At 47.3% G+C, this 18775-nt stretch overlaps 2 protein-coding genes across 10 annotated transcripts in view; one reads left to right on the plus strand and one right to left on the minus strand.

Moving 5' to 3' along the window:
- Window positions 1-1532: 1532 nt before the first annotated feature.
- Window positions 1533-4469, plus strand: cbr4 (carbonyl reductase 4). Of its 3 annotated transcripts, none has more exons than XM_053876640.1 (6): window positions 1533-1629; window positions 1774-1937; window positions 2035-2155; window positions 2226-2362; window positions 2430-2564; window positions 2624-4469. In XM_053876640.1, exons 2-6 carry the CDS (start codon window positions 1793-1795, stop codon window positions 2800-2802), a joined length of 717 nt encoding a protein of 238 aa, XP_053732615.1. In that variant the 5' UTR covers window positions 1533-1629; window positions 1774-1792; the 3' UTR covers window positions 2803-4469. The 3 variants fall into 3 exon arrangements, with proteins under 3 accessions (XP_053732615.1, XP_053732625.1, XP_053732633.1); XM_053876650.1 differs by having other exon boundaries at window positions 1538-1629; window positions 1741-1937; XM_053876658.1 differs by having other exon boundaries at window positions 1558-1629; window positions 1792-1937.
- The window catches only part of palld (palladin, cytoskeletal associated protein), a 43085-nt gene continuing 27553 nt past the window's right edge, over window positions 3244-18775 (minus strand). For 2 of the 7 annotated variants that reach the window (XM_053876609.1, XM_053876616.1), the window contains 12 exons: window positions 11270-11929; window positions 10675-10819; window positions 10342-10443; window positions 9265-9297; window positions 8579-8800; window positions 7906-8055; window positions 7581-7669; window positions 6478-6610; window positions 5657-5864; window positions 5425-5590; window positions 4736-4869; window positions 3257-4665 (listed from right to left, as the gene is read on the minus strand). In XM_053876609.1, the coding sequence (XP_053732584.1) occupies window positions 4505-4665; window positions 4736-4869; window positions 5425-5590; window positions 5657-5864; window positions 6478-6610; window positions 7581-7669; window positions 7906-8055; window positions 8579-8800; window positions 9265-9297; window positions 10342-10443; window positions 10675-10819; window positions 11270-11929 (2203 nt within the window). In that variant the 3' untranslated portion in view covers window positions 3257-4504. Of the gene's footprint in view, window positions 4666-4735; window positions 4870-5424; window positions 5591-5656; window positions 5865-6477; window positions 6611-7580; window positions 7670-7905; window positions 8056-8578; window positions 8801-9264; window positions 9298-10341; window positions 10444-10674; window positions 10820-11269; window positions 11930-16350; window positions 16769-18775 lie in introns of those variants that run through there. The other 5 variants (XM_053876627.1, XM_053876572.1, XM_053876592.1 and 2 more) reach the window with 5 other exon arrangements.

The following is an 18775-nucleotide window of genomic DNA, read 5'->3' on the forward strand; positions in this document are numbered from 1 at the left end:
TGCCATGGAAATAACCATTTTCCATTTCGGAGCCTCAGAGGATGTGTATAGAGTTGCGTGTGCTTCTTCCTGTGAGAATCTAAGAACGGTGCAAGTGTGGAGGAACACGGCTTGTGAAGTCCCATGACTTCCAGTACAAAGTTTACAACATTTTATCTGAAGGCAAAACCACTTTCTTCATTTAAAAAAAAAAAAACATCATTACACAGCTACTAACATGAATGTTCTGTCATTTGAGTTGAGTCCCAACATCAAAGTTGCTGAATGACAAATCATTTCTGGGAAGTTTTCAATTCGGTTTTTGGTCACAAAAATCACCAAATAAATTGTTGCTTGACTGTTCATGCTCATTTGGAATGACCTCGGAAAAGTCCATTATGTATTGATAAGATGTACGACCCTGATAACATACATGACTTACCTGCAGTTAACCGTTTGAAAGCCTGTGTATATGCCTCTACTGTTTGTTTAACAAAGGTGGTGGCAGTGGTAGATGGTTCCTGTACACACTGACTCATGAGCAAGGGTTCGCAAGCCCTCGCTGACTATAGGATTAATTCAAAGTACGTCAGAAACTTCCACCAGAATCTGCTCTACCTTAGGTTTGTGTCAATGGAAGAATGACATTTGATTCATATATCACAAGGGCAGTAAGCAGAAAGCAGTTTATTGAAGTGTACTATGAATATACTTATTTTATACTAAACCTGAGGCAATATGCTTGAAGTTACTTATGACAAAGTACATTTGAAATACTTAAACGTATCACACTGAAGTGCAGTGAATAGAAATCAACTTCCAAGTGTACTACTATGGATTTCAAGCACATTATTGTACATAATAATATACATTATTCTTGTGGCGATCCAGAAGCAAACTGTGGAAAGGATCATGGGAGTGGATCGATGGTGGCAGAAAAACGTTTGTTGTTATTGTTATATACTTTTGCCCCAATATTGTTTTGTTCTAATTGAGTTTTTTTTATTAGTACTTTGATTTTATTACTTAACTGTCACCGTGAGTGTCAGTGCCAACCATAGGTGATATGTATAGAGTTAAGCACGTGGCAAGTAGGTGAGGCGCATGTGCTGTGAACATGGGCAGTTAAACTGAAATTAGACTTTGTTCACAAGTGCGGATAAGAAGTGTATACTTAGCATGCTAGTAATATACTTGTGTACTCGCTGAATACTGGAAAGTGTAGCTTAGTAAACCCAATGTCTACTCATTTAGTCCGTAAAAGTATAAAAATAGTATTTTTACCAGTAAACTACTCGAATGTGGTCTGGAGAATACTGATACTTATACTCAAGCATACATCAAAAATGAACTTCAAGTACATACTTCAAGTTAATTTCAATGATCCACCAACCCATTTTCCAGCTCCAGTTCGGTGTGTCTGTTCGTAAGGATCATCTCTGGAAGATTCCCACATTCATTTTCCCGTTACTTTTGTGCGACTCTCGCGTTTGGAAATTGTTTTTTGAGCAAATGTCGCCATCCACTGGCCGATTTTGAGTAGTGCAACAACAATGGAAAGCAACATGGCGGCGGCCACAAGCTTCAACGCTCTCTCTTGATCGTCGTCATTTTAGTTCCAAACCTTTCTTGAAGTACACGACACGTCAGGTAGATCGCATTTCAATATCAAGGGCCGCTAAAATTTAGATTTGCACCGGAAAATACGGTTTGTTGGAGGCCAAGAGACTGAAACGTGACCTGTGCTTTTGTCGTCTTCAGTCATTTTTTGGTCAAATCGTTCTTGTTTGGAAGCAATTTGTGCGGTTCCAGAATGTCCCGGCTCGCGGTGGTCTGCGGGGGCTCCAGGGGCATCGGGATGGCAGTGTCCCGGCTGCTGGCGGCGCGGGGCTGCAGGGTGGCTGTGGTGTCCAGAAATGAAGAGACAGCTCGAGCGTGCGTGGCTTCTCTACACGGAGGTGACGTCACGTTCCTCACACCTAAATAGTTTTCAACTCAGTTTTTGCCCCGCTTACTGCGGCTTGATCGACAAAGTGTCTTGTCTTAAATGGAAAGTCGACCACATGTGGTTCGGCTGCGACGTTTCCAAGGAGGCGGAGGTGCAGACGACCTTTGCAAAGATCCACACGAGCTGTGGAGCCATCTGTTACCTGGTGAACGCTGCTGGTGTCAACAAGTGAGTGTGCTTAGCGTCCACCTGCTCTTGGCTGTTGCTGCCTTCTGCCTGTATTTCTCTGCCACTCCAGGGACGCTCTGCTGCTGAGGATGAAGCCAGAGGACATGGTGCAGTTGCTCCACACCAACCTGCTGGGCACCATGCTGACCTGCAGGGCGGCGCTGCGGAGCATGCTGCACGCACAAGGAGCAGCCATCGTGAACATTGGTGAGCGCTGACTGAAGCCGCGCTGTGACTCATGGGCACTAGCGTCTCCGTCCGACTGTGTCTGCAGGTTCTGTCGTGGGGCTGAAGGGCAACACGGGTCAGAGCGTCTACAGCGCCACAAAGTCTGGCCTGGAGGGATTCACGCGTTCACTTGCTAAAGAAGTGGCCTCACGACACGTTCGGGTCAACCTGCTGGCCCCTGGTGAGCAAACGCCTCTCTGCACAGCCGACCGGGCTCATGACGACGCTCCTGTCCTGCAGGGCTCATCCACACCGACATGACTGCGGAGCTGAGGAAGGACGAAGGTCGGCGAAACATCCCGCTGGGAAGGTACGGCGAGCCAGAGGAGGTCGCCCAGGCCGTCCGCTTCCTGCTGGAGTCCAGCTACATCACCGGCCAGGTGCTTGTTGTGGATGGAGGCCTCCAGCTGAACATGTGACCTCCGTTCTCAATACGTGAAGCTTTACAGACACAATCCGACTCATCCTCTGGTGGCTCAGCCCCCCCCACCCACCTGACTCACTGCTGACTCCAGACTGTCTGCTGCGCCTCAGACCTCTGCACCCGGGGGTCTTAAATCCAACCTCTAGATTTACACGGCTGGTCTTTTTCCATGACAGCGACCAGCGCCTCACTGGTCACAGTGATCACAGTGATCACGTCTGGTCCTCCAGTGAGACCCCCCTCACAGCCCGCGCGTCGCCTCTCTCCTGACTCTTGGAGGGGCCGCGCACATTGCGCCGCAGCTGGAGGAAATGAATGTGGTGGGGGTCGGGGACGGGGTATTTTTAGCTCCGAATGTTTTCAGTGTCTAGTTACTGGCCAGTCCTGCAGCGAGGAGGAATGGAGATTAGGCAACGTGCCCCCCGACATCATGTTTATTACAGATTTGTGTTGTCACCATCCGTCAGAATGAGGTTGATACATTTTTTTACATTACGTTGAGGATTTTTCATGCCACTTTGATCTTTGATTCCATAGAAACTTGTTTCACTTCCTGTCATACTAGCCGCACAACACAACAACATGTTTTTTTCTCCATCATTATACAGTACTATTCACATCCAAGCGTTTTGGCTCACAGATCTTTGTGGCTCACGCCTGCCTTGTCTGTCAGTATTGCTATCACTTTTGTTGTTTTGAATACAAAAACCACAAATTAATGTTTTATAATGGCGAAAATGGAAGATTCCACTGTGACAAACCGTCATTAGAAAACAACCGTTTAATAAGACTCGACGCTATTCAGAAAAGGTTTGTCTTTATTAACGTCCATATCCTAAAATAACATCAGAAGAATCCATATACAGGCATTGAATGGCATTAAAAATGTGCAAACACAGTAACAGTCAGCAGACGATCAAAACCAGGCGAGTGTTTCTCGGGTGACCGAAAGAGTTGCTATAAATATATTTTTTGATTCCACGTCCTCTTCTTCTCCTTCATTAAAACATGGTATGTAAAGGTTTGGCACTGTCGCCAAGAGTAACATGCAAGGAAAGTGTGTGAGTTTGTTAAGCCCAGAAGTGATTTAAGGCAGTTAATATGTTTGTAGAAAGATATATCGAATTATCAGTGAAAGTCTGTCAAAAACATTGACATAAATGACGTCAAAATCTTTGGGAAAAGAAGAGTTTTTGCTGCTTGAATACAAAAATAAATGGGATACTCTGTGACTTGTGGGTGAAGGAATCTTCCATGCTGACGTTATTGGAACAAACCTTCAGCTCCTCCAACATGACCTCATGTGAACTCTCAACCCACACGTGCACCCACACTGCCACTTGTGTCGCAAAAAAAACGTGCTTTTTCTTTTCTGATTATAAGATTTCAACTCAAGTTCTGCGGCGTCTCCAAACCAAAACAGTCTCTTCCTCCTTGTGTAGTTATTCATCACATTCAAACAGTTTACAATCATGAGAGGCACTTGAATCGGGTCACTTTGTGATAGAGTCTGGTAAACAGGTCCAGTTGATTCGATGGCGCCCGGCGGACTTAACCTCGGGTTGTGTTACGTTTCTATGAAAACCTCGGCGATGTCGCTCAGTGTTCCCTCAAAGAAGCTCCCCTCCAGTCTCAGGGCTGCTGGTGGAGAGGACGGGGGACCGTTTGACTCCATCACGGTGACGTCCCGGTGGACTCTACAGGTCGTCACTCTCCACCAGGCCACCCGGAGGGAGTGGGCTGCACTCTGGGAAGAAGGCGGCCTTCACGTCCAGCCCTCTCTCTGTGAGCGCGGCGTAGCGGCTGGTGGAAGGACGCACCTTCCTGGGCTTGGGCAGGTGAGGCTGCTGCCACTGAGCTGCAGACACAGGGGCTTCACATGAGAAGCTGAAGATGATGCTTTCATTCTCCCGAAGGGAAGGACTTACTGTGGACATCCAGGCGAGCCGTGCTGGACACGATGCCTGCGTCGTTCTTGGCCGACACTGTGTACCAGCCGGCGTCCTCTTTCATGGCTGGCTGGATGATCATGCACAGGTAGCCACAGTTGTCCTGGTGCATGCTGGGACGTGCCACAAACACAGAATGAGAATGATCAATCAAATGAAGCATCAAACATGTCTGAATGTCAAGATTCTCATGATGTGGGCTGTTGCTTTATGAAAGCTTGATGATATTTACACTTTGCACTGTGGAAAAAGCTTCAACAACATATGGCTGGATTCAATTTTGTATTCATTTAAAGTTCAGCAGATACAAGAGCACCTATTCTGCATATTGATACCATGGTCCTTGCTACCAAACTGCTACCTAAACCAGTTCTTTTTAGAAGAGGACAGTGGAAAATGGAATTAAAATGGAGACTGCTGAATTACTTCCATTAAAAATATTGAATTATATTCAATATAAATATAATATAACTAAAGTGCATATAAACTAAGTTGTATTTTTTAATAGTAACTAATAACCGATAGATGTGATGTCTGATGTTGTATCTATGAATCCTGATGTCTGGATATGTCAAGGATGATGGCATCTTGGTGTCATTACTGTATATACTGTAATACCTGAACTATCTTGGGGTCCAGTGTAACACCTGAGGGAGAGACTGACTCACCTGATTCTGTCTGTGTTGTGGGTGAAAGACTCGTTCTCTCTCTTCCAGAAGATCTGTGGGTACGGGACCCCGGTGACCCGACACTCCAGTCTCACAGGGTGACCTTCAGCCACGCTGGTGTTCTGCAGCTTCTCCACGAACGAGGGCGCCTTGTGCATTTCCTTAGCTGAGCAGCGAGAGAGAGCGTGTTGGCGTCCTCGCGAGTCTGTTGTTGACTGCGTGTTATCTTTACCTGCGACTATCAGCTCCAGGTTAAAGGAGTTCTGGCCGGCCCGGTTGCTGGCGATACAGGTGTAGATGCCTGCATCCCGGCTTGTCACCGGCTCGACCACCAGTGAGTGCACGCCGTTTTCCCGCACCAGCATCTTGTGGGAGGAGTCTGGGCGGATGGTTTGTCCGTTGAGCTGCCAGATGAGGTCAGGGGTGGGCAGGCCACTGACCTGCAGAAACACTGTCAGTACTGGGAACAAACACACCACAGAAGACTTGTCTGTCCACATGCAGCCACTGTGACGCTCTTCTGCTAGATCAACAGCTCTGGCGGAGGCTTGTCTTGCTGTGGATGCCTGTGTGCTTCACTGCTCAGCTAAAACTTCAACCTGACACACTTTCTGCCTTGAGATATAAATAGAAATTGCATGGAAACTTGGCACAAAAAACACATCTTTTCCGCGAACATCCCCAACATTAATATCCAACATGGAGACTTTAGTTGGACAGTGGTTTATTCTGAGCCATTTGTTTTTCTGTTTTTTCTTAATAACCTTAGCAGTAGAACTTTTGGCTTGATATCGGACACTGGCTTTATGAGCCAACGACATGCTCAGTGAGGTGATGAAGCCTTGCGTGCGCTCTAGTTTTTAATTCCCTGAGGAAACTACACAGGATGGGAAAATGATTGTTGGCAGCAAGGAGACCAGCTTGCATTTCCAAATTCGATTCCCCATCTTCCACATGATCAGTCAAAGTCATCAAAGCACGGTCTGAACACTAAAGTGAACACAGACTGGTTGAGACTGAAGTCAAAAGCAAGAGACGTGAACGTTGATTCACCTTGCAGTCCATCCTGCAGAGTCGACCCTCCTGGACTATGAGGTCACCGGGTGCTTGCAGGAAGTGGGGACGGAAGTGACGCTCTTGGATGTTGTCGTTCTCGTCCCCGCTGTCTCTGGATCGGGACCTGGGCCTTGGCCATGATAGAAAATATGAATCAACAACATGGATGGGGGGAAGACAAGATGGATGTGGAATGTTTATAGACTGATGGCGCCATCTGAACCGCCAGGAGCGAACTTTCTCAGGGACGCAAACACATCAGGAGCCGGGATCGAACCGGCAACCTCTCAGTCCAACCACACGACCAGCTGAGCTGTTTATCGACTTTCATTGATGTAAGAAAATTCAGCTTTAATCTTACAGTTAAGCTAATGTTACAAATATAAACAAATGAGTCGCCTTATTTCCCAGCATTTAATAATGAATATAGGGAAAATGTTGACACATGAGCCAAGATAACACTGTGCTTCATTAATTCATGTGTATTTAATATTGAATGGATACACTTTTCTCAGGTGACATGTAGCTGAAGCTAAAGTAGCGAACGTGCTGGACGGTAACATTGAGAGTGTATCCAGTTGGGCAACAGCATTGAATCATAAATATGAAACATTTTCATTTATGGTTGGATGATTTCTGCGTATTTCCTGTCACTTTGATCTGTAGCACTGTCTCCAGCAACAATTGACGATCCCCCTTCAACGTGTCCCTCCTGACCGTCTAATGCCGCCGGCAAATCTCTGACTATACCAACAATGACATCACCACTCTTCCTGCATGAGAGTGATGGGGGTGGGGGGGGGAAGACGGGAGACACTGATTCTTATCCAGACGTCTCCTCTAACCCTAAACATATGAGCTCTTATCTAAGCAGCGAGCGTCGAGGAGATAAGAGAAGACAGGTGGGGTTCTAAGTGCCTGGGGGCATTCGCCACCTGACAGTCTGCGATCTGCGGTGTGTTCTCCACCTCATGCATACAGAGTGTATATTCAAGCTCAGTATGTTGCCTCTCATTAGCAGGTGTGGTGCAGCCGGCAACAGAGCAGTGTGAGACAGAACAGGCACATGTGTGCACCAGACCCGGGCCATAAACTCTCACCTGCGCATGTGTCCGGGAGCGGACCTGGTGCTGCGGCCGCGCTGGTTCACCGCCTGGACCATCATCCTGCCGGTGCAGCTCACCCTGCCCTGTGAGAGACGGGAAGTCAACCCTCCACATCAGCACGAACAGATGTGAGAAATGAAGGAGAGGCCGTCAGCTGGCACGGAGCACATCAACTTTTGACCCTCTGGTGGATTTTTACTGATTTCCTCTCCGCCTTCTTCCTCCACAGGGAGATTATAACAGGATGCTCATTATTCTCTGACTCACAGGCGCTGAATTAAGCCCATGTTGTTTTATGATGAGGAGATTTGGGATGTACCTCGGGGTTGCCTGCCATGATGGTGTAGTTGCCGTCGTCGTCCAGCGAGGCTGCAGCCGTGTGCAGAGAGCAGGTTCCGTCCGAGTCCCGGCTGATCCGGTAGTGCTCGCTCCTCTTGGAGATCTGCTTTCCATCCTTGAACCAGTAGACCTAAACAAAGATGGGGCGGGATCAAGTCAGACTTCAAACCTTCACCACCCTCGAAAACAATGAGAAACAGTGTTTCGCATCAAATGCTTCTCAGCTTTTGCTTCATCACCCACCAATACTGTGGTCCACGTTTCAAGTTTTACACGTGACACCTTGATGACAGTTGAGCTAATGATCACGTAAAACTATTTTTCTCTGAAGGAGCCACAGAGGCGAGAAACACCCAGCAGCGTGGGTTTAATCCACAGAGCTACTCTTTTGTTGCGTCTGCCCTCCTGACTTTCCTTTTGTCATCACTCCTTCCAGCCGACTGTCGTCACCGTATCATTAACGTGGGCTCAGTCAGACGCCAGCGTGACCTTCTCTTATCGCTGCGTGGAGCGCTCCAATAAATCTGCACCATATTCAACATCCCTCTGCTGCCACGCATGCAGACTCCTAGATAGCCAAATATTTGCTTAACACTTCTTATCAGGAGCTGCGTGAGCGTGCTGGAGATCATTTGCCTGAAAGGAAGGCCCACCTTTGGTTTGGGGTCTCCGTTGACCTTGCAGGAGAAAGTGACAGGCATGCCCTCGAAGACCTTGTAGTGTTTGAGTTTCTGGTTGAAGGACGGCGCCACGCCTTGGCCGGCCGAGTCTTCATCGTGCTGCACATCGTCGTCAGACTCTTCGACCGGAGAGCGCTCCAGACGGAACTCGATCTCACTGATGAGACGCTGCTCGAAGCTGGACACCTTGTATTCCTGTGGGACCAAGACACACTAAGAAGACGCAGGAAATCACCTGAACTTTAGCACACACTCCTTCGCCATCTGCTTCAGTCTCTCAACACCAGAGGGAACATCTGCACAGCAGCATGGTCTGATGACACACGGCAAACATAATAACAGGCCTCGCACACAGCTGCACAACCAGCACTTATCCTGCACTTGGCTATGACTGCTGAAGCATGAATCTTTAAATACACTTCCTGCTCCACTCTGCTCGCAGATTAAAGTCCAACTTTAATCTAAAATCAAGCTGCAGGAGACCACACAGCCGAGCATGCATGTGTCCACATGCTCCACGTCCGAATGAACCCAGTCACTGCTATCAACAACCATACTCGACACATCGTGTGACCGCGCAAATATCCTTCTGCTGAAGCGTGTGAGTGGCCCGTGACCTGCATTTCTACTTGAGAGTGAGAGCAGTAAATGATTTGAACCTTTTGAGGGTGAGACTCTGAAGTGGGCTCTTCCTGTTTGGGGAGAAAATAGGAAGATTTATCTGTTTCTCTGCTCCAACTTACCACCATTGTGATCTAACCACTCACACAGTGCTTTGTGACAGTTATGAAGTGTAAGAACAGTGGCGGTCACAAAAAGCAAGTGCCACACTGTCATGACATTTCCATGCAGCACCATCATGCTCAAAACGTCACATGCTGTTGGGCACATAGAGGATGTCTCTATACCAGCATTCCATTGTAACAAACAGCATCTGTATATCTGATCAACATGTTGCACCTTCAACTCTGTGGTTGAAGTGCCCTGGACACCCTGAAGTCATTTTTCCTGGTCACATTCGCCAACTGCGATGTTCCAAAGCCAGATATGAGATCAAGAGCAGTGTCTATCTGGTGAGGCTTCATGAGAGAGGGATGAGAGTCTCTGGCTGACCACTGACCTCCTCACTCAGTCTCTGGGTGAAGAAAGTAAGGTGTCACCACCTGTGTGATGTATTTCCATCACCAACGCCATATTTTGACCATGAAGTGAGAGACTGAGAGCCCAGTTTTTTATCCTCATAACTCCATGAGGATACTCACTGCTGCCCCCTGTGTTCAATCATCTGGCCAATCTCATGCACTAAAATATCAAATGATGAGAGAAAACTGCATCCTGTAAATGATTTGCCAACTTAACAGACAACCGTCACAACAAGATGGAAGCTACGATTCACTGTAGCATTATGCGGTTTTTCTTCTAATCCTAATCACAAACTCAATTTGTAATAATCTTTAAAAGTCATTCAGAAGTGTGCAGCTCTCTCACACCCCTGGGGAACCTGGCTGCGAGAAGGTTTGCTTAATCCTGCCTCTTTTATGATGCCATTTACAGTGTTTACACCCCATAATATTGCAGTGCAGAGATGTGCAGTGGATGTGAGTGGTGGGACTGTGCCAAACACATGCTAAGATGCAACTGATTTATGTGAGAAACACGCCTGTTTGTGCGTGTTATGGAGTGTTGCTTAGCTGGGAGTTCCCCCCCCTCAGGTGTGTTTCAGTCTGATAAAGTACCTGCGTGAGCGGCTCCTCCTCTGTTTCCTGTGTGTTTAAGACTGTGGCGGCGTTGTCAGCACCCAGCAGTCTGCGCGCCATCTTCTCCTCATAGGTTAACCTCTGGAAGCAGGTTTATGGGGGTCAGTGGGGGTTAGTGCGTGAGTCGCAGAACACACGTACAGACACACACACACACACGGTCAGCTGACCGCCACGTCACTGAGTACAATATGAGAACAAACGTTTTAAATTTGCTTGAATGGTTTGGGTTTTATGGATGAACGCAGGAATGCTTGTTAATCTTTGTTAAAGCCGCCTGCAGACACACGGAGGTGGAAGTAAGCAACACACCTGTTGACCATTGCTCATGCGCTCCTCTTTAAAGCGCAGCTTTCGCTCCAAGTCCTGGATGACTGCATCTTTCGAACCCTGGATGTCCGAGTCAGAGGCGATGCGCGGCGTCTTGGTGATTGAGGACTTCCTGGGGAACGCTTTGCTACGAAGACACACACACACACACACTCAAGGTTATTGCTTTGTGACGCACATCAACCCTCAACCCCTCTCTCCACTCCTGTTACTTTGCGCCCTCCTGTCCACTCTTATCTGGACTTGTCCGGCATGGCATTCCACCAGTGGTCGTCTTATCTGCTACAGTTCAGCGGGGAATGCCAGGATGAGTGGAGGAATGCAGGGCTGAGTTACAGCCTGATGAAAAATGACTGGCAAAGAGTTGAAAGAGTGGAATGTCGTTGATGGAGGAGAAAAAACTAGGAGGATAATCGCCCTCAATGTGGACCCTTCAGGAGGGCAGATATTGAGGTCCATGGTGGACTGGCTTAGAAATAGAAATGTAGGCCACACCTCTGTGACCTTAAAAATGGAGGTCTGATTGAGCAAATAGAGAGATGAAGACCGGCTAATGTAGTTGGTCCAGGATACTTACACAGTTCCGTTTCCTTTAGGCAGACCAAGAGCATTGACTGTGGGACTCGCAGGAGAGGAAGGAGTGGTGGGCAACACTGAGGACAGAAAGCTGGAGGCCGGAGAAGGTGGCACAGAGGAAAATGGTGAGGACACATCCGAGCTGGCTGGTGACATGGAGAGAGGCGGAGGCGGTGGAGGGGGTGGTGGGGGGAAGTCTTGGGCGGGTCCTGACGGTGAGGACAAGTTGCTGGAGCTCAAGAAAGGTGGTGGTGGAGGAGGAAAGGATGGGGAACTTGGAGATTCAACACTAGATGCCTTGCTGGTAGGTGGCATCGTGACCCTGTTGAAGGGTTTGTGTGAGGTGGTGGGCGACAAAGGGGACGACAGACTGGACCCTGAGGACCCCGAAGACTGGGTGACGAAACTGCCAGATGCCGGATTCTGGGCAGCGATGAACTGCTTGGGCCGGGCGTAGTTGAAGGTGCTTGCTTGCATGGTGGCGCTGGTCTCCAGCTCCTGAAAGGAGGGTGGAGGAGGGAGAGGTGGAGAGGGTGGGGCGGGAGATGCTTCTTCCTGTGGCGGAGGTGGAACTTCCTGCAGCTCCTGTTGCTGCTGCCAGACGGCTGCTTCTTGTTCCAACAGAATCTGCTCCTGCAGCTGCTTCAGCTGAGCCGCGTTCCTGCGAGACCAAAGACATCGTCAGTGACACCAAAACTTTGCCACAGGTTCCGGTGGGGGGAGGGGGAGCGGTTGACTTGCTATTCATGAGGTCATACACATGGTTTGGGACATGTTTACAATGAGCCTGTTTCTCATTTTTGCATGACAAAATGATCTGGTCTCTGTCCAGCAACGGTCTTTGGATTCCAGATGTGAATCAGACATTTGGAGGAAGGAAGAGCAACAATAGAAACATTCACTCTTAAATAATTTAAAGATGATCGGCCGCCTTGTTTCAAAAAGAAAACCAATGAAGCATCCATCCCCTCAGCAGATGTAGATTTACAGCACAGTGGGTGAGCTTGGCAGTGACTTCAGTTCATTTCATATAACCAGCGCACGGCACAAAAGCCTGTCGAACTTTGGGGAGACATTGTGTGATATGACTATTGGAGATGGACGAGCTAATAATAAACAGCAAACGTGTAAGTAAACACATGTTAAAGCCCACAGCCCTTTCATGGCAACACGCAAACCAGGATTGAGTGTTTGGAGAAGGAAACCGCAGCACCAGACGCCTGGACTGATAGGTTATCAGCATGCAGCTTCTAACAAAGACCTGTTAAATAGTCCGCATGCTGACAATACATCAAGTCCAGTCAAGGAGTCAGCAGTTTTGAGGAATTCCTGTGAAAAGAATTCTTGTTGCTGAACGGCTGAGAACAGACTCAGAGAGTGTGTCTGGGAATATGTGGCTAAGTCACACACAGTAAGCTCCACGTCTCTTCTATTAAGGGAGGGTTCGAGGCTGCTGTCTCCGTAGAGGCGGGGCTTCATGCTTGTCATGTGATTGTAGTCTGAAACAACTGATCATGGAAATGCTACTCCGTACCATCAGTGAGACACAAGACAATATGGCCCTGGTTTTCTAGCTGCTCCCCACATGGCGTTCCAAACCTTCCGAGCGCTGAGCTATGTGAGACTGATGAGCTCTTTACAGTCCCGGTACATCCCAGTGGTGCGTGCTGTCCACAAGGCCAAACTCAGTGTCTTAATCTTCACCAGATGTTGGACAATCATAAGCCTATTTTTCACCTGCAAAAAGGCAAGCGAGATTCCTGTCTTTGTCCCCCATACGTTCTCAAACTCAAACAGCATGTGCGAGCTGAACAAGTTCTCGTGCCAGCTCCTTAACACAGAGGGACTGAACCACCACCGCTTTGACATGAAACGTCTTGTCATCTCTTCAGAACCCTCAGCTCCTCTGGCTAAAACGCCACATGAGCCTCCGTCTGCTCCGTTGGCTCTGTATACATTTTTCTTTACATTCCCCACTGACCTCCTGTTCAGACCTTCGGCAAAAGAGAGCTTTTACTGGAATACTTTGGCAGCCCTTCGCAGCAGCAGTCTGATTCCTTTTTTGGCTGTGTTCTCCTAACATCAGGCAGAAGCACCCTGCCTGCTGGCTCCAGCTGAGAGGAAACACTCTTCATTTCCTCTTGGCCTCATCCTTCTCTCCGCGACACGGCGCTATTACTTTCTCTCACCATGGAGGACCTCACAGGTTTGAGTTTCTCTTTGTGTCTGACACCTTCAATCCAAAGAATTGGATGTTACACCAACCACTAGGAAGGTAGCAAGCTCCTCTTCTCCCTCGTGCTGATTGTGTTTTATCCTTTTTTGACATTTCCAAACATGGTGTTGTTTGCTTTGACAAAACAAGCTCTGGCTCACTATAAACTTGGGCTGGACAACATGGTGTCACAGTCTGTGATTATGCAACATCAGCATGAGTGACCGCATTTCAGTGGACAATGGACAATGAGATGAAAAAGTAATGGCCAGTTTTGATCAAGTCTAAAAGATATTTCCCCATTCATTTCTATTACTCTGGGGTCACATGACTGGCTGCGGTAAAAAGAATAGCACTTCATAAAACACAATACACATTCAAATCACTGAAATATATCAACTTTCACAAGGTGTTTTCTCATTCATCCTTCAATGCTGTAGTTTCTAAACATTACTGCAAGCTGCTGTCCAATTGCGCACATTGCCCCCTGAAGATATATTTAAAGTGACTTATAGAGGTTAAATACATGGAGGACAATTATACTGAAATCACAGAAAGAGTGAAAATGGGTGGCTTGGTGCAATCCCAATGCCTTTCCAGTTTTATAGGATCAGCACGATGTAAACAAGGCAACAACAACAATATTAGAGAGAGACATGTGGTAACAGTGAGTGGATACTGGGCCAACAAAGAGTCAGTCCAGCCAGTGTGATGGACTCAGAGATATACACCTTCTGTTGGGTCACTCTTATCTAACATCCAGAATGAGGTGCGTCTCCAGTGGATAGATATGTATGAGCAGAAAATGGTCACTTCTTAGACATGATACGTCCTGTCTGGTCTGCAGCTGTGCAACGGACAGTGCCAAACTTCTCCATCCCTGCGTGGATGAGTAGAGAGCATCTACAATTGTCTTAAGAGGTATAGCAGACCTTCTACTGGGCCTCCATCACTCCGTCCTTTCTTTGCCTCTGTGGCGGAGCGAGACTGAATTAAGAGGGAAGTGTACCGCTGTCGTCATGCCAACAGTGCTGTGTTTTGCTGTTCTGGTGCGAGCCAACTGGCCCACAAAGCTGCAGTGAGGAATAGCCATTCTATCCGTCACACAGCTCCCCGCTCCCATTAGCTTTGCAGAAGTCTTGGTCTTTGGAAGAGACTTTTTAAGAGACACTTGCTTCCCAAAAACAGAGCCAGATGACAGAAACGTAATTGAAAGCGTGCTTGACGGCCTCATAAAGGCCACTGTGAGCTTTACCAATAGCATCTTGCACCAATAAAACAACACTACAGCTGTGCTTCATGAGGTCATTTCATCTACTCCTCTGCCATCAATCCAGTTCTTGGTGACAGGCCTGCAGAGGAGACAGATGACCGGAAAAGACGGCAGGGTGAATAGGAAGTGCATGAGGGTACATCATCACTAATAGGTGTTTATAAAGACGAAAAAAACAACAAGGGACAGAGGTGTGAAGGTCACCATGAGTGCGGGCCGAGTAGCACAATGTACAATGGATGGACTCAGTGGGAGTTCTGGTTTCTGTCAGTGTGTATAGACACATTGTGTGTTTGCATTTCACAGCTCTGTGTTTGTTTCTGGAATCACCTGTGGCTTAGTAACAGTAATAACAGCAAAGACATTATTTAACATTAAAATGAGGACATTTGGTTTTGAGAATGGAGAGGCTGACCTCCTATGAAATGTCTTTCTTCTTGTATGTTGTAGTAATACCACTGCTACTACTACTACTAATAATTATTATTATTATAATAACTGAATAATGCGTATTTAATTCATTTATACAATGAGCGAATGTACCCTGTAGACTGACTGCTGCACCTGAACACACCTGGACCACGACAAAACGTTACATCATTGATGGCTCAGCCTTGTCAGTCAACCAGAAGCCTCCGGCTAGAGACGATGTGTGAATGTCTGATGACAGATTTGTTGCTTTAAGTCTGAGGTGAACACAACCCGACCAGTGAGGAAGTCTTTGAGCCCTTTACTGTTGCTAATAACGAAACAAGTAGAATCACTCCCCTTCCTCTCCACATCTGTTTCCATCTGCTTTCTCCAGAGAAGCTGAGAAAAATATAGTCCCCCTGACGGGCGCCTGTGATGCCACACTGTCCCTCATATGAAGACCTGGTCTGTCAGCACTACCATTCATTCACCTCTTCCCTCTCAGCCTTTGTTCCCCAGAATCCTTGACTTAGTTTCACCCCCTTGTCGAGGTCTGTACCCCAACTCTACCACCACCTCCTACTCCTCCTCTTGGGCTCTAATTGCACACACACCACATAAAATAGAACCAGACTGTTTTTCTTTCTCCCTGTCCTTTAAAACGCAGCACTGAGGTTTTCCCCTCATGCAGCCACACCAAAAGTTCACCCACTTTCTCCTTGTCCTACTTTCTTTACTTGAAAAAAAAAAAAAACAGATTCCAGGAATCATATTTCTCACAGAAATTTAGGTCAGAACTTCTACTTTTCTCTAAAATGTTCCTCCTGTGAGTTCTTTTCTCTCAATAGACGGAATGTTGGAGACATTCTTCAGTGGATTGGAGTGGGACAGACGTTGCCATCAAATGGGATTAGCAGTAGGAGAGGAGGAGGAGGAGGAGGAGGAAGAGGGAGCAAAAAGTGAAGACAGTTAGTGAAAGAGTAACAGCCAAGACAGGCTCACAAGTTCTCACCAGTCCTGTAGTGATAACTAATCCCAGTGGTTCCACAAACAAACTGACTCATGAGCATGGACACGTCCAGAGACCAAACAGTCAGAAACTCAAATCTCACTTCTAGATATTCCAGGATTATAATGGACTATTTGGATTAAGATGAAGAAATGAATAAAGAAGTTGATCTACCTTTTATGTTGATGCAGATGTGGAGCAGCGGACAGTCACGGCGGAGGCAGGTATGAGCAGCATATATAGTGTGAGGAGCAGACAGACGTAGAAAGCAGCAGACGCTCTCTCTCCCCCTGCATGAGTCAGTCTGTCTGAGAGCGCTCGAGCTTCACAATAAAAGCTCAGCACCAGCTGAAGTCCCACCCATTTCAGAATAAGAGCTCACTCACATATTGTTCCACTTCTGACAGAGAAAACACCCATATCGAATACCTGTGTGCTCAGGTGGCCATTGTTTGAAAAGAAACAATCAGTGGTGAATAATACAAACGGTTGACAGAGGAGTGAGAAATCTCTGGGACAGAAAACACACTTTATGTCCCTCAGAAACACAATCCTGACTGGCTGCGTCGGAACGGTTTTATGTAACACCAGAGTTTAACCCAGCCACAAGTATGCAGCGCTGATTTCACTCCTTGATGTTATCAATAAAACTTGTGATCAAACTTCTCTATTCAGGGCTGCTTTAGCTAATCCTTCTATTTTAGGAGAAAGTGCATTTTCCAAGAGGCTGATGAGTCAGAGTGTTGACGGGCTGGGGACGTGCAGTCATCAGAGTCTGCGTGTAGCAACTATTTGTTGAAAGGTTAAAGGGTCATTAGGGTCCCCGAGTGTGAGTCATTCCCCGTATGGAGTCAGTGACAGACAAGCCAGACGCAGTTACTAACCTGCAGTCGGCTGTACACTCTGTCCTCACTGAGTGAGTCACGGCTAGTCTGATCACAGATGAAAGTGTTTCAGGAGCGGATATAGACATAATTGGTAGATGGCGAAACAAAGTTGTACCTGAGATGAAACACTGGGAAGCGGTAGACCCACAACTCTGAAAACAGTTTCAAGTAGAACCGACGGGCCACTCATGCACACTCATGACAGCAGGAGTACTGTAAGGCTGGTGAGTTTGCTTCATTTCGCAGTCGCTCACCGTTTCTGCCGACCGTCGTCTGTGCACCGCTGATCCAGACCACACACACTCACCAGCAGCAGCAGTGCCAAGATCTAATCAGGGGTTGATGGTCTGCATCCGGAAACAATGTGTTGAAGTGTGTACATGAGTATTTATCAGTGTTTAGTTCGGCAGCTTTGCTGGGAAACACAGCGTGCCTTATGCGAGGGGATCACTGAAGCCTGCAAGTTTCCATTCAGTCGACTCCCAAACACAAGCTCCAGTCTCCGGCTCCCATCATCCCTGCGTGTGCCCTTTCATCGCTCCTGTTTTCCCCCCGCACCCCTCTTCTGTGCGGCCCCCTCTCTGTCACGGAGGTCAGCTGGAATAACTCCCTTCCTTATTTGGAAAGTTTCTCCATTCCTTGCAGGTCATTGTAGCTGAGCCGACCAATCTGGTGGTGAGTCGGTCTGACGTGTCTCCCATGTCCTTTTAAGGACTGCCCATCTCTGACTAGCTCAGAAGTTTGATGTGAAATGATCTGGTTTCCTGCTCTCTTGTGGCTTACTTAACATGTTCACTCTACTTGTTATGCAACTGCCATTCACAGCAAGAACATGGCTTTGGTTCAAGGCGCCACTGATCCGCACTTCCAGTTCTAATTAGACATGAAATGATGGTGAACCACAGGCCTCAGTCTACTGTACGTCCAGGTCCAACTGTGGTTCTTTCACATGTATGTTTTCACACTTTCCCTCCAACCACAAGCAACACCTCGACAGGAAAGTGTTTGTTAATACTTCATTAGAGAGTTCATGACTTGGACCTCATAAACACAAAGACTCTGCTGAGACAGCGTGCTGAGTCACTTTGCAAATATGCGACAAATCGGGGCTATGTGGTGCCCGCTGGAACGTTTCAAGATCCTTTATAAAACCTTCGTCATACCTCCAAAATACTGCAACAAATCTGTGGTTGTGGTTTTGGTAAACAACACAGCAGCAGCTCTATGTCTGTGTGTGTGCGTGTACCCCGTTAAGCTATACTTGTGAGGACCAATTCTTGGAAACACACCTACCTGTGAGGACAATTTTGCTTTGTGGGGACATTTGATGGTTAAAACTTGAAAATGTTTGGCTAAGAGGCCTGGTTTTAGATGTTTAGGTTAAGGCTGAGAGGCTGGGGAAAGGGCTATGGCAAAGAGCGGACCCTAGAAACATGGTGTGACGGTGCATGTGTGTGTGTGTGCATCGATGAATGTGGTGTAAACTGTCAGCTCTCTGTGATGACAATAGCTCACCAGTTTTAGCCAGGACAGACTCAGCTGCCAACAGCCAGATCTGTTGTCTGTCAGTGTTTTTTAAACCCCAAAACAAGATAAAGAATAGGGAAAATCAAAAAAGACAAGCCCGAGCAACACTTTTAAGGCGCGTCCACTGTAATATTGACTATGATTACAAAGGCAAAGCATTATATTGCAGGGTTGGATCATGTCTG

This window comes from Synchiropus splendidus, chromosome 1 (assembly GCF_027744825.2).
Source record: "Synchiropus splendidus isolate RoL2022-P1 chromosome 1, RoL_Sspl_1.0, whole genome shotgun sequence".
Lineage (NCBI taxonomy): Eukaryota > Metazoa > Chordata > Actinopteri > Syngnathiformes > Callionymidae > Synchiropus > Synchiropus splendidus.